This window comes from Cervus elaphus, chromosome 12, assembly GCF_910594005.1.
Source record: "Cervus elaphus chromosome 12, mCerEla1.1, whole genome shotgun sequence".
Taxonomy (NCBI): domain Eukaryota; kingdom Metazoa; phylum Chordata; class Mammalia; order Artiodactyla; family Cervidae; genus Cervus; species Cervus elaphus.
Genome location: NC_057826.1, coordinates 10720671 through 10734380, shown reverse-complemented (window position 1 = coordinate 10734380; position 13710 = coordinate 10720671). Strand labels below are relative to the sequence as shown.

The following is a 13710-nucleotide window of genomic DNA, read 5'->3' as shown; positions in this document are numbered from 1 at the left end:
GTTCATGGACAGGAAGACTCAATATTGTCAAAATGTCAGTAGTTCTCAACTCCAGCAATAGATTCAACGCAAGCTAATCAAAATCCCAGCAAGTTACTTTGTGTATATTGACAACCTGATTCTAAAGTTACAAAGAGTGGCAAAGAATCCCAAATAGCAAGAGCAATACTGAAAAAGAAGGAAAGAGTTGGAGGACTGACACTATCCAACAAAACAGTGTGGTACTGGCCAAAAAAAAAAAGACAGCTGGACACCTGGGACAGAACAGAGAGCCCAGAAGTAGACCCACAGAAAAACAGTCTACTGATCTTCGACAAAGAAGAAAAGCAATACAATGGGGAAAAGATAGTCTTTTTAAACAAAGGACACTAGAACTGAAGACTCACATGCAAAAAAAAAAAAAATGAATCTAGACACAGAACTTATTATATCTTCCACAAAAATTAATTCAAAATGGATAACAGATTTAAATGTAAAATGCAAAATTATAAAACTCTTAGAAGGTAAGAGAATGATTTTCAGGTTGACAATGACTTTTAGATATTACACCAAACTCACAATCCATGAAAGAAAGAATAAATAGGCTGAACTTCATTAAAATTAAAAGTTTCAGCTCTGTGAGAGATAATCTTAAGAGAATGAAAAGCCAAGCCTTAAACTGTGAGATATTATTTGCAAAGACATACTGATAAAGGACTGCTAGCCAAAATATACAAATGACTCTTAACAATAACAGGAAAACAAACTGGGCCAAAGACTTTAATGAATATATCAGCAGAAAAGATATACATATGTGTGTGTGTGTATATATATATAGTAAATAAGTATATGAATAAATGCTCTACACCATGTTATCAGGAAAATGCAAATTAAAACAAGATACCACTACAAACCTATCTGGATGGCTAAAATACAGAACGCTGACAATTCTAAGTGTTGAGAAGGAGGCAGAACAACAGGAAATCTCATCACTGCTGGTAGAAGGCAAAATGATATAGCTATTTTGGAAGAGAGTTTGAAGATTCTTACAAACCTAACCACTCTTGTCATATGACTGAGCAATCACACTCTCTGATATTTATCCAAAAGAGATGAAATCTTAAGTCTACACAAAAATCTGCACACAGATATTTAGTTTACAGCAGTTTTATTCATGATTGCCAAAACGTGGAAGAAACCAAGACAGGCTTCTGTACATGAATGGATAAATAAACTGTGGTACATCCAAACAATGAAATATTATGCAGTGCTTTTAAAAAAAAAAAAAAACCAAAGTTTGCTTTTTTTCTTCTGAAGAACTTCTAAGCCATGAAAAGACATGGAGGAAACTTAAAGAGATATTACTAAGTAAAGAAGCCAATCGGAAAAGGCTACATACTGTATGATTCCAACTATTGATATATTAGATTCTAGAAAAGGCAAAACTAAGGAAGTGATAAAAAGATTAGTGTTTGTCAGAGGTTAGGGGGAGAGAGGGATGGATAGTGAAACACAGAGAACTTTAAGGGCAGTGAAACTACACTATGATATTACAATGATGGATACATGTCATTACACGTTTGTCTAATCCCACGGAACACACAATACCAAAAGTGGACCCTGAGGTAAACTATGGACTTTGCACAACAATGATGTGTCAATATCCAATTCATTAGTTGTAACAAATGCACCACTGGGGTGAGGGATGTTGACAGCTGGGAAAGCTGTGATATGAAAGAGCAGGCATATATGGGAAATCTCTGTTCCATCTGCTCAATACCGCTATAAAATTATGTCTGTTTTTAAAAACTGCATGCTAAACTAGGATTAATTTGGAAAACCTTGTAATAGATCAAGAAATAGGGTGAAAAGAACATAAGAAAAGCAATTCTGAAAATGAAAATTATTTAAGAAAGATCAAAAAAGCAGAAATTAACACAATATTGTAAAGCAACTATACTCCAATAAAAGTTTTTTTAAAAGGCCCCAGACATTTTCAAATCAGAATTATACCTCTCCTAAACCTCCAGTCATCTCCCTGTCCATCCTGAAGGCTTGACTGTTGCCTGGGAATCTGAGATACTTGATGATGCAAACCCTTTGGATCACCTTCTGCTTTCATAAGCTGTGTACGGAGTTCTTCTACCTAAATACATATAATCAAGGATGAAACTTTCATTAGTTTTAAAAGCAGGAAAACAATAATTGAACTTATAAATTATTACAAATTACTTCCCTAGGGGGGAAAAATCACTTCCAGCAGATTATTGTAAGCACAAGTTGAAACCAAGTTAATCTCATGACAAGCACAGTGGAATAGTCTCTTGCTTCACTTCTTTATTCCTATTCCTTTCACAATGAAGGTATTTTCCCCTTCTTTGTGTCTATGACAAATAATGTGACCACATTTTACAAAATCCCTATTTTCACCTACTTTTTACATTTTACATTTTACAAAATCCCTATTTTCCACTCTACTACTATTAACCCAAATCACCTCCTGTTAAGTACTGTATGTTTTTACATTTTTCACTTATTTTCTTTCATGTGAATGTAGTCTATTGGTCGGTAAAGTCAAGTGAAATGATCACAATTTAAAACTTTTTGATATCAAAGTACTGCTCAAAATAAATAAGTACTAAAGGCTGTTGAAAAAAGTATAAACTCCCTGAGGTCAGGTACCCTTTTATTCATCTTCATGTATCTGAAGTCTAGCAGGCAAGTCCCCAATGACCATTAAACAAGTTAGCGGTGGCAGAACATCTCAGCTAAACTCACAATGGCAACCTAAACACAGAAATCTCTTATTTCAAAAGATTAAAAGTTATAAGGCAGAGTTCCAAAACCAAAAGAATCAGAAGGAATTGAATATAGATATAACCTTCCAAAAAAGAAAGTCTAAACTCTGCCAACATTAATTCCATCATACCACTGGCTGTAGAACAAAGCCATTACATGTTTTTAAGGATTTTGTAAAACAGGTGCTATGTTGCATTTTCAGGATTAATCGTCAAATAAAGTACTCCTGAACATCTATAATGTCTGACATCTTTGCCTACCTAGCATATTATGTACTGAGTTATGTAACCCATACCTCAAAAGAGAGGCAAGTACAACTGCAATTTACATTAAACACAAGCAGAAAGACAGTTAGAAATCCAATGCCCTTTCCCAACGTATGTAAGATGGCTATTGCAAGCTACTGAACTTTAAATATCAGAGGCACCAAACTCATATTATGGGTTAACGGGCTACAAAGTGTTATGCTTTAAAATTAAGCCTTATCTCCGGTTAAAAGGAATCAGATAGCATCTTGAAAATGAGAAAATAAGACAATGATACATTCAAGGGAACTTGAACATGCAAAGGTCTGTTTTATGTGTTTTACTTCCTCCTTCACTCTCCAATGCCTCCTCAAATAAAATTAAGTTCCTGGGAAAACTGTATCTTTCCCATCCAGTCTCACTTTCACACTGGTTATGCTAAGAGAGAGAATTTCTAAATTGGAGCGGCAATCAGCAAGACACACTGTCACAGGAGGAACCTGGGCTGGTGCTTTGTGCTGGCTTGCTCTGAATCTTCCGGAAAGGATTTCATCTTTTGCTTATGTGTGCTAATATACATCTGTTAGGAATAAAATTTCCTAGACCTGAATTTTTTTGCCCTTTTACAAAGACATCTAATAGGGAAAGAGACTCAATCCTGATTTAATTTAAAAGCAGATTATCATAGCTTGCACACTTACCTGATGCAAAAGTGTTTCTCTGCTGCCTTCTGACTGATTCAGTAACCTTCGAGATAGCTCCAATTCCTGTTGAAGCTAGAGTTTCATCAAAGGATAAGGGAAAATGTCCAATGGGGCAGAAGATAACTAAACTATTACAGGCACAGTTTAAGAGGAGAAAAGTGAAAAGGTTTTCAGACTTTTACAGCTAATATAAAAAGATAAACATCTTGCGATAAACACATATCAATGCTCCCATTAAAATAATGGTAATTAAATAACAAAAACTGAACCAGACCAGACTGCAGGAGGTCTGCGCTCTAGTCAGTTTCATCTCAATTATGACCCTGTTTAAATCTTTTTTCCTTAAAGGCCTCCTTTCTGTTATCTCTAAAATAAATCTGATATCTCTAAATATCTCTAAAAACTGAGCTCCCTTCAGTTTTAAATCATTTTAATGCAAAATTCTAAAGCAATTTTTCTTTAAATTAGCTACATGCAGTATCATATGAACTAAATTAGAATAAAAATTTCAGGGACCTAATGACTCAAGGTGTATTTCATCTAGTTGGTGACTACTTTATATTCTTAATAGTCTTATACTCCTAATATCTCCAATATTCATAACATTCCGAAAATTTTGAAGTATCTCAGTTCAGAATAAGACATTTTAAATTTCCCTAATAATACTGCCATTAGATAATACCCACAGAAAATGTACCAGTTAGGTGACTAAATATGCTACAAAGTCACTGTGCCTAGCTTATTTCAAGTTGAAAAATATAACAGGATGTGAAGGGGTGAAAAACATGCCACCCTAAAGTACACCTCTTTGGCTCAAGTATTATTGTGAACTGATGGTAAGCAAAGCCCAGCAGACTCAGGAATGGCTTTTCACCTTCCCCTTAAATGCATAAAAAAATTTAGAAAGTGGGTCTGTACCAGGAAGAGAGCTATTACTAAAGGTACCATCTATATCTGAAAGACTTACCTGCGTGGCAGGGCAAACATCTGTTAATGGTAACCCCCTCTTCTCACTTCCTGTGAACTGCCTTCCTTCCCTCTGAAGTCCCAGGCCCCTATTTCTTTCCTTAGCTCAGGATGGAAGATAAGCTTCAATTGCCTGGCTGCCTGTGTATCTCATATGTTTGTGGGGCTCCCATACATACAACATTAAATGTTTCTTCTCCTTTTAATCTGCTTGATATCAATTTAATTATTAGACCAGCCAAAGAACCTAAAAGGTTTGTAAAGGAAAAATCATTTTCCCTCCCCTTTCACTTGGAAAGTGTTTCCAAACACTTGGAAAAAGTGTTTGCTAAAAATCCAAAGCTTACATATGCTGGACATGCTTGCAATTTGTAAGGGTAAGGTCATTTTGTGAAATCAAAAGTTTGTATTAAGATGTTATTAAGTGCTTCGACTTTAATAGTTATCCTAAAGTATCACTTCATTTGAACAAACTACTATCTATACATGAGTCCTTCAGAAATTGTCCATATGGTCGGTGTGGCTACTAAGGAGAAGCATGGGCGAGCACTGTGGTGATGGAAGAGTTCTGTGCTTTGATTGTGGTGGCAGTAAGAATGAGATTCATGAGATAAAACTGCATGGAAGTACGCACACACACAGACTCACTCAGTACACAATACAACTGGTCAAATCTGCATAAGCTCCATGCATTGCAGGTGTCAGTTTGCTGGTTTTGATACTGGACCTCAATAAAACAAAATGTTACCATTGAGAATAATTGGGTAAAGGGCACAGGGCACATTTTATTTTGCAACCTCTATGGACCTATTATTATTTCAAAACAATTTTCTAATCCAATTATATAAGCTTTTTAAATACCATACATGCAGCTCAGAAAATAAATATCACATATTTTTTAAAGTAGAGCTGGCCCTTGAACAACATAGGTTCGAACTGCAGAAGTCCATTTACACACAGATTTTTTTTTTTTTAATTGTAAACACCACAGTATTACAGGATCCCCAGTGGGTTGAATTCACAGGTGTGGAAGTATAGCTAGAGAGAAACTGCAAATACAGAGGGCCAACTACATGTTATACTCGGATTTTAGACTGCACAGAGGGTCAGGGTTCCTAAGCCCAAAATGGTCGAAGGTCAACTCTAAGCCAGCTGTAAAGTACCTGTGGAGGCAGAGAATCCACACAAAATCCACACCTGACCAGTTCTATTGTTTCTGTGGCTAAACAAAAAGGGAAGAAATCACCCTGAAGTCAAAGCAGTTTGAAAATCTACCAGGGCCTACCCTGGTCATGATTCCTGGGTAATGTCAGCAGTCTCAGCTCCCAAAGTGCAAGCGTGATGGCCCAACACATCTTGCTCACCACCAAGAAGGCAGCAGAGACGCATCATGCAACTGTAAGGAATTTGGTGAAATAAAGGAGGCAAAGGCAGACGGAAAAGACAATGTGGGATAAAGAACATTACAGCGGGGGCAAATTTTCACTTTATCATTTATTACTCTAGGCTCAGCCTGAAACCTACTCATTTGCAAACTGAAGAGAGTTGTTTGGCCTCTGAATCACCTTCCAGTTCTAAAGGGCTAGGCTCTGTAAGTTCACAGATGTGAATATACAGCAAAGGTTCTTAATATTTAATTAGAACAGAGGACTTTTCAGAACTAGGCTGTTTGTTTTTATCGTCTGTAGTGAAAATGAACAGATGCAAAATACTCAGCCTTTAAACAACAGATCTTTCCTAACCCTGCAGCAAAGCCCAGCTCTTTAGATGTTCTCCAACAAGGAATGGTCAAGTTTAATCCCCTTCTGAAAAAGCAGAGTGGCCAGAAGACACGGTAGCAAACGACCTGTGCAAGTTTCCAAAAGCAGGCGGCAGAGAGCGGCAGAGACCTGAAGCCAAGTGATTTCACACCAAAACATAAAGGCCTCATGGGACTAATGAGCAAATGACTTCAGGACACTTTTCAAGGCATTCAATGAATGTCAGTGGCCCCAAACATTAGTACTCTTTGAAAGATAATTTTCAGAATCTTACTTTACTCTTCTCACTTTCCGTTTGTCTGAGCTTATTTTTCATTTCTCCTTCATTCTCCTCTGCTTTAGCTTCTTGTTTCTTCAGTGCCTAGAAAGACAGAATGGGAAAATAAACACTGTCAATATTCCAAAAGGATTGATTTATTAAGAAGAAGCTGAGGCAGATGATTATGAATTGCCCGAAACATACATATGAATTACAACCTGCTCATTCACTCAAGTCCTAAGATCACTTTGCTGGGGATCAAATATAAACAACTTTCCAACCTACCTAACCACTTAATTTCATTATTTCCCATCTTTGGGAATTTTATAACACATTCAGAGAACTTAGCTAACAGCTTTCTTGGAAACAAATTTTACAGCCTTAAGAAATAATAGTATTTACAAGCTCTATTATCTGTTCAACTATTCTGATATGATACCAAAAACCAGTTGACTACCTTTTCAAATTCTTAAAAAAAAAAACTATCAAGGTAGAAAGATGCTGGTTGCATCATTATTACATATATGACATTTTATCACAACATATAACTGGCTCTTCAAACCATACTTCACATACAGCAAAAAAAGTACTCTTTTTTCTTTCTCTTCAATAAATATTTTTTTCCTTTTGATGTATACATTTTTCTCTCTTTAATGAAATGAAGAAAAGGAACTTTAAGAAAATACAAACTTTAAAACTTAACCACAAAAGTGTTTGCTTTGGTTTGTATCTATGTTAAAACAAAATTAAACTTGAGAAAAAAGTTTATACTAAGAGCAATCTTCCATCTAAAAGACAATCCATTTGTTTAAAAATTTTTTTGACACTTTGAGCATTTAAATTTAAAAAGGTACATGTGTGGAGACCATCAAAATTGAGAAAAGCCAAATTTCCAGATCTCTCTTCCAACAAGTTCTATGATGCTCAAAAGAAAATTTATTTTTAGGCAAACAGCAAAACATGTTAAAACTGTTGTTTTGACACAAATATAATTAATCACATTTCAATTTCATTCACTCACATATCCAACAAATATCCCCAAAGCACATATACATGAGTATACAGAATAACCATGGACCCCTATCCATGAGATTACTGCTCCTCTGCACAGCACCTACTCTCACTAATAAAAACTATTCAGGAAAAAGGCAGAGTTGTTTAGTTGCTAAGTTGTGTCTGACTCTTTTGCAACGCCATGGACTGTAGCCTGCCAGGCTCCTCTGTCCCTGAGATTTTCTAAGCAAGAATACTGGAGTGGGTTGCCATTTGCTTCTCCAGGGGATCTTTCTGACCCAGGGATCGAACCCGGGTCTCCTGCACTGGCAGATGGAATTTTTACCACTGAGCCACCAGGGAAGCCCAAAAAGGCAGAGTAATTTTGGTTTGAGCATAAAAAATATAATAACACTTTTAGAGTGCTGTGTCCAGGCATTCTTCTTCTTCTTACATAAAGTAAATATTAATATATTCTATATACTAAATATTTTCATTTAATTTTTATGAAAATTCCATGAGTTATCATTAAGGCCATTTTATTAAGAGGGAAGCTGGAGTTACAAAAGATTGAATACTTTGCTCAAGGTCATTCATCTAGTTCATGACAGAGACAGGAGGTAGACTCGGGCTATCTGCCTCTTAACCCTGAATGGTATTGCCTCTCCATGTTGAAATAACAGTATTAAGCACAGAGTAAATATGAAGACTAAATAATTTGATACTTATAAAGCATTAAAAGGGGACTTCCCAGGTGGCTCAGAGGTAGAGAATCCACCTGCCAATGCAGGAGATGCAGGAGACATGGGTTCGATCCTCGGGTCAGGAAGATTCCCCTGGAAAAGGAAATAGCAACCCACTCCAGTTGTTCTTGCCTGGGAAATCCTATGGACAGAGGAGCCTGGTGGGTTGCAGTCCATGGGGTCACAAAAGAGTAGGACATGACAAAGTGACTAAACATCAACAATCATGATTACAAGACTGCTAACAATTGATAAAGTATTACAAATCATAACATTTTTCAGGAAGCTACCAAGTGATTTTGATGTTTGATATTTGTTCTTCATTGTAAGGTAAGTAAAATTTGTAATAATACTTACTTATGTATGTATAACCTATTTGTTTTTAGCTGGTGGGATGTGTTTAGAAATTTTTCCTCAAAAAAATTATCCTAGAAATTTGAGAATTACTGCATCTCTATTCTTTCCTTACTTTCTCAGTCTAACTCCACCTAACGTGTGTGCGTATGTGTGAGAGAGAGAAAGAGGGTGAGGGAAGGAGGGAGAAATATGAAGAAAAAAAGATATAAATTATTGCTGTATTTTTCATGAATTCATTTAATAATATTTGAACTATCTTATTCCCCAACATCATCATTCCAACCTAGCCATCCCTCACCTTTTTTTTCTTTAATGAGTTAAACTTAGTTGGTTATCTTTTCAATACTTTTTCATTGAACTAAAAACCAGCCTGGGTGTTTCCACAGGCAGGAGACTATGAGGAAGACTTCCTCGGGGAGTTGATACGTTTAATCAAATTATAAGCAGTCAGGCTCCCCAGCCTCCCCTTCTGGATTCAAACTCCTAAGCAGAAGCCATTTCAAATGGGTATGCACGGAAGGCCCACCCAAGCCAGGTGGCATCACTTAAGACCATAAAAAACTTCCAGAAAGATGAGCTTGTCCCAAAAAAAGAGTCATTCACTTCCAAAGCCGAATTCAAAATCCACCTTGGAAGACTCTGCAACCTTCAGCCAGTAGCTGCTAATGTCCTTCCAATAAGATTTTGTACATCATGTTTCAAATTGTTTCCACCTCTCCTTACTGAAAACAGAAGGAGGCACCTTTAAAACCTGGCTTAACTTCATGCTGCCACTCTAAGGAATTTAACTTACTTAAGAACTCAAACTCCAAAAATTCTCCAGGGAAATTTTTCCATTTTACTAACTGGAATTAATCCATTTCTGTCCTTTGCTCATGAGCTGCAAAACTTACAATTTAAAAATCCTATCACATTTTACATCAGAAACAAACAAACAAGACAGACATATTCACATTTTCCAAGTGTTTACATAACTTAATTTTTTAAAAAAGCTTAATTCATATATATGCTCATTTTAACTTACATAGATAGGCATTCAAATATTCCTTGTCTAGAAGCTTACATTTCCAAAGAGAACTGAAAAAGGTTTGTTGTCACTATGGTATAAGCTTTAGAAGACCAGGGACCCTATCTGTCATGATCACATTTCAACTCTAACACAATTCTTGGCACATTTTAGGTGGTAAACATATGTTATTTAATGGATGAATAAACATCTCACATCTCTTTATAATTCCTGAATAACAACTGCAGTTTATAATTGGCCAACTCTGCTCATCACCTACATGAAAGTTTCCCAGATTTCTCCCATCTTTCTTAACCACCACATTTTCTCAAACACCAAGCAGTCTTTCTCTCTGAAAAAAACAGTATTATTATGATGTAGTGATATTGGAAAATAAATATTATTTGGGGGTTCATGTCAAGGAGTTAATAACCCTTTCCTATTTTCCCAAGACATCATTTTAGACTCTTCCTTAGGGAAAAAATCCTCCGAATGGTTTTATTTTTGATAATTCAGATTTATCAGATAATTCAGATTTCATAATTTTAAAGACAGCTTAGAATTCCCATATATCTTTCACCTAGCTTTCCCTAAAATTAACATCTTACATAATGGTGGTAGGTTTATCAAAACAAAAATGTCAACACTGTTACAAAACCATTAAACTACAGGCATTATTCAACTTATCATATGATCTTTATCCAAGACACTTCAGAGCATCTTATCTCTTTAGTCTCCTCTGATCTGGGGAAGTTTTTCAATCTTTTCTTGCTTTTACAATTTCAGTATTTTCGAAGAGCAAACACTTCAGGTATCTTCAAGACAGATACTTCATAGAATATCCTTCAATATGGGTTTTTCTGATGTCTTCTTATAATTAGACAGAGCTCACAAATATGGGAACAGAATATCCAAGAGGTGCCCTTCTCAGAGCATCACGCTGTAGGGGACATGATAACGTGACTCAGGACTAGCGAGGTTAAGCTTGATCATTTAAGGCAGGGTGGTGGCTGCCAAATCTCCCCGCCATAAAGTTAGTATTCTTACCTTTCCAGACTCTGATAGAAGCAAGTCATTAAGTCCAGCCCACAATCAAAGGGAGAAGAGTTAAGCTCCACTTCCCAGCAGGAGAATATCAAAGAATATGTGGAAATACATTAAAATCACTAAAGTAATATTCTGGTAGACAATTTGAGGCTATGCAAGTATGTGTAAATTTCATCCACCAATTTAAGCTTAAAATCAGACCTAATGTAACATTACCAGTACATTTTTGGCCTATAAAATGCAACCCAGGTTCCTGGTATTTTAACTCACAGGCCAGTGCTCAATGCTAAGTAGAAAGCTGAACCCCTTTGCACTCTCCTCCAGATAACCTACCTGCACCAAATGCATTAATGGGTAATGTAGAATTTATGGAAGACCATATCGGTGGATGGAGTACACTCATCAAGTCTCCATCTAATCCTAATTCTCCTATTTTACTCACCAGGAACTCTCTTTCTCCCCATTTGCCCCCCATCTCTCTTCAGCTTCATTGTCTCGTTTCTTTTCAGCTTCTGGATATTCCCAAATAGCTTCTAAATATCCCTCCCAAAGTTATACAGAGCAACGTGCTCTATCACAGTTCTCAGCTTTGAACACTTACACTTGTACCATGTCCAACATCCCCACTTTCCTCACTCCATAAAGAAAAGTTACCAGGATCCAGGATCCCCTTGCACGGCAGCTGGCAAATAATTACTTTTTATTCTCATCAGATGAGTTCAGTCACTCAGTCGATTCCAACTCTTTACCACTCCATGGACTGCAGCACACCAGGCCTCCCTGTCCATCACCAACTCCCGGAGCTTGCTCAAACTCATGTCCATCAAGTCAGTGATGCCATCCAACCATCTCATCCTCTGTCCTCCCCTTCTCCTCCTGCCTTCAATCTTTCACAGCATCAGGGTCTTTTTCAATGAGTCAGTTCTTCACATCACGTGGACAAAGTATTGGAGTTTCAACTTCTGCATCAGTCCTTTCAATGGATATTCAGGACTGATTTCCTTTAGGATTGACTGGTTTGATCTCCTTGTTGTCCAAGGGACTCTCAAGGGTCTTCTTCAATACCAAGTTCAAAAGCATCAATGTTCTCAACTTTCTTTATGGTCCAACTCTCACATCCATACATGACTACTGGAGAAACCACAGCTTTGACTAGACGGTTTTAATATGCTGTCTCTGCTTCTTAAGTCTCTGCTTTTTAATATGCTGTCTAGGTTGGTCATAGCTTTTCTTCCAAGGAGCAAGTGTCTTTTAATTTCAAGGCTGCAGTAACAAGCAGCAATTTTGGAGCCCAAAAAAATAAACTATGTCACTGTTTCCATTGTTTCCCCATCTATTTGCCATCAAGTGATGGGATTGGATGCCATGATCTTAGTTTTCTGAATATTGAGTTTTAAGCCAGCTTTTTCACTCTCCTCTTTCATTTTCATCAAGAGGCTCTTTAGTTCCTCTTCACTTTCTGCTATAAGGGTGGTGTCATCTGCATATCTGAGGTTGTTGATATTTCTCCCAGCAATCTTGATTCCAGCTTGTGTTTCATCCAGTCCAGCATTTCTCATGATGTACTCTGCATATAAGTTAAATAACCAAGGTGACAATATACAGCCTTGACATACTCCTTTCCCAATTTGGAAAGGAGTCCATTGTTACATGTCCAGTTCTAACTGTTGGCTTCTTGACCTGCATACAGATTTCTCAGGAGGCAGGTAAAGTGGTCTGGTATTCCAATCTCTTCAAGAATTTTCCAGAGTTTGTTGTGTAGTCAATGAAACAGAAGTAGATGTTTTTCTGGAACCCTCTTGCTTTTTTGATGATCCAATGGATGTTGGCAGTTTGATCTCTGGTTCCTCTGCCTTTTCTAAAACCAGCTTGATTATCTGGACATTCTCGGTTCACATACTGCTGAAGCCTAGCTTGGAGAATTTTGAGCATTATTTTGCTAGCGTGTGAGATGAGTGCAGTTGTGTGGTAATTTGAGGATTCTTTGGCATTGCCTTTCTTTGGGATTGGAATGAAAACTGGCCTTTTCCAGTCCTGTGGCCACTGCTATGTTTTCCAAATTTGCTGGCATATTGAGTGTAGCACTTTCATAGCATCATCTTTTAGGATTTGAAATAGCTCAACTGGAATTTCATCACCTCCACTAGCTTTTGTTTGTAGTGATGCTTCCTAAGGCCCACTTGACTTCAGACTCCAAGATGTCTGGCTCTAGCTGAGCGATCACACCATCATGGTTATCTGGGTTATTGAGATCTTTTCTGTGTATTTCTTCTGTGTATTCTTGCCACTTCTTAATCTCTTTTGCTTCTGTTAGGTTCATACCATTTCTTCCTTTACTGTGCCCATCTTAGCATGAAATGCTCCCTTGGTATCTCTAATTCCCTTGAAGAGATCTCTAGTCCTTCCCATTCTATTGTTTTTCTCTATTTCTTTGCACTGATCACTTAGGAAGGCTACATTCTCATACTAATAGATATTTAATTTTTGTATCTTATAATTAGTATAAATGTTAGTAATTTTACTTGATGTGAAAGGAATATCAGTAAGTTGAACTTTAATCAAATTGTGTTTCCTAATACATGGAATTATGCCCTCAGTTCAGTCATTCAGTCATGTCCGACGCTTTGCGACCCCATGGATCGCAGCACACCAGGCCTCCCTGTCCATCACCAACTCCAGGAGCTTGCTCAAACTCATGTCCATTGAGTCGGTGATGCCATCCAACCATCTCACCCTCTGTCATCCCCTTCTCCTCCTGCCTTCAATCTTTCCCAGCATCAGGATCTTTTCCAATGAGTCAGTTCTTCACATAAGGTGGCAAAAGTATAGGAGCTTCAGCATCAGTCCTTCCA

General features: G+C 37.1%; 1 protein-coding gene across 3 annotated transcripts in view; it reads right to left on the bottom strand.

Moving 5' to 3' along the window:
* Nucleotides 1-13710, bottom strand: part of CEP128 (centrosomal protein 128) — a 447512-nt gene that overhangs the window by 340026 nt on the left and 93776 nt on the right. For all 3 annotated transcript variants that reach the window (XM_043918906.1, XM_043918908.1, XM_043918907.1), the window contains 3 exons: nucleotides 6728-6814; nucleotides 3725-3799; nucleotides 1993-2125 (listed from right to left, as the gene is read on the bottom strand). In XM_043918906.1, coding sequence (XP_043774841.1) covers nucleotides 1993-2125; nucleotides 3725-3799; nucleotides 6728-6814 — 295 coding nt within the window. The remainder of the gene's footprint in view (nucleotides 1-1992; nucleotides 2126-3724; nucleotides 3800-6727; nucleotides 6815-13710) is intronic.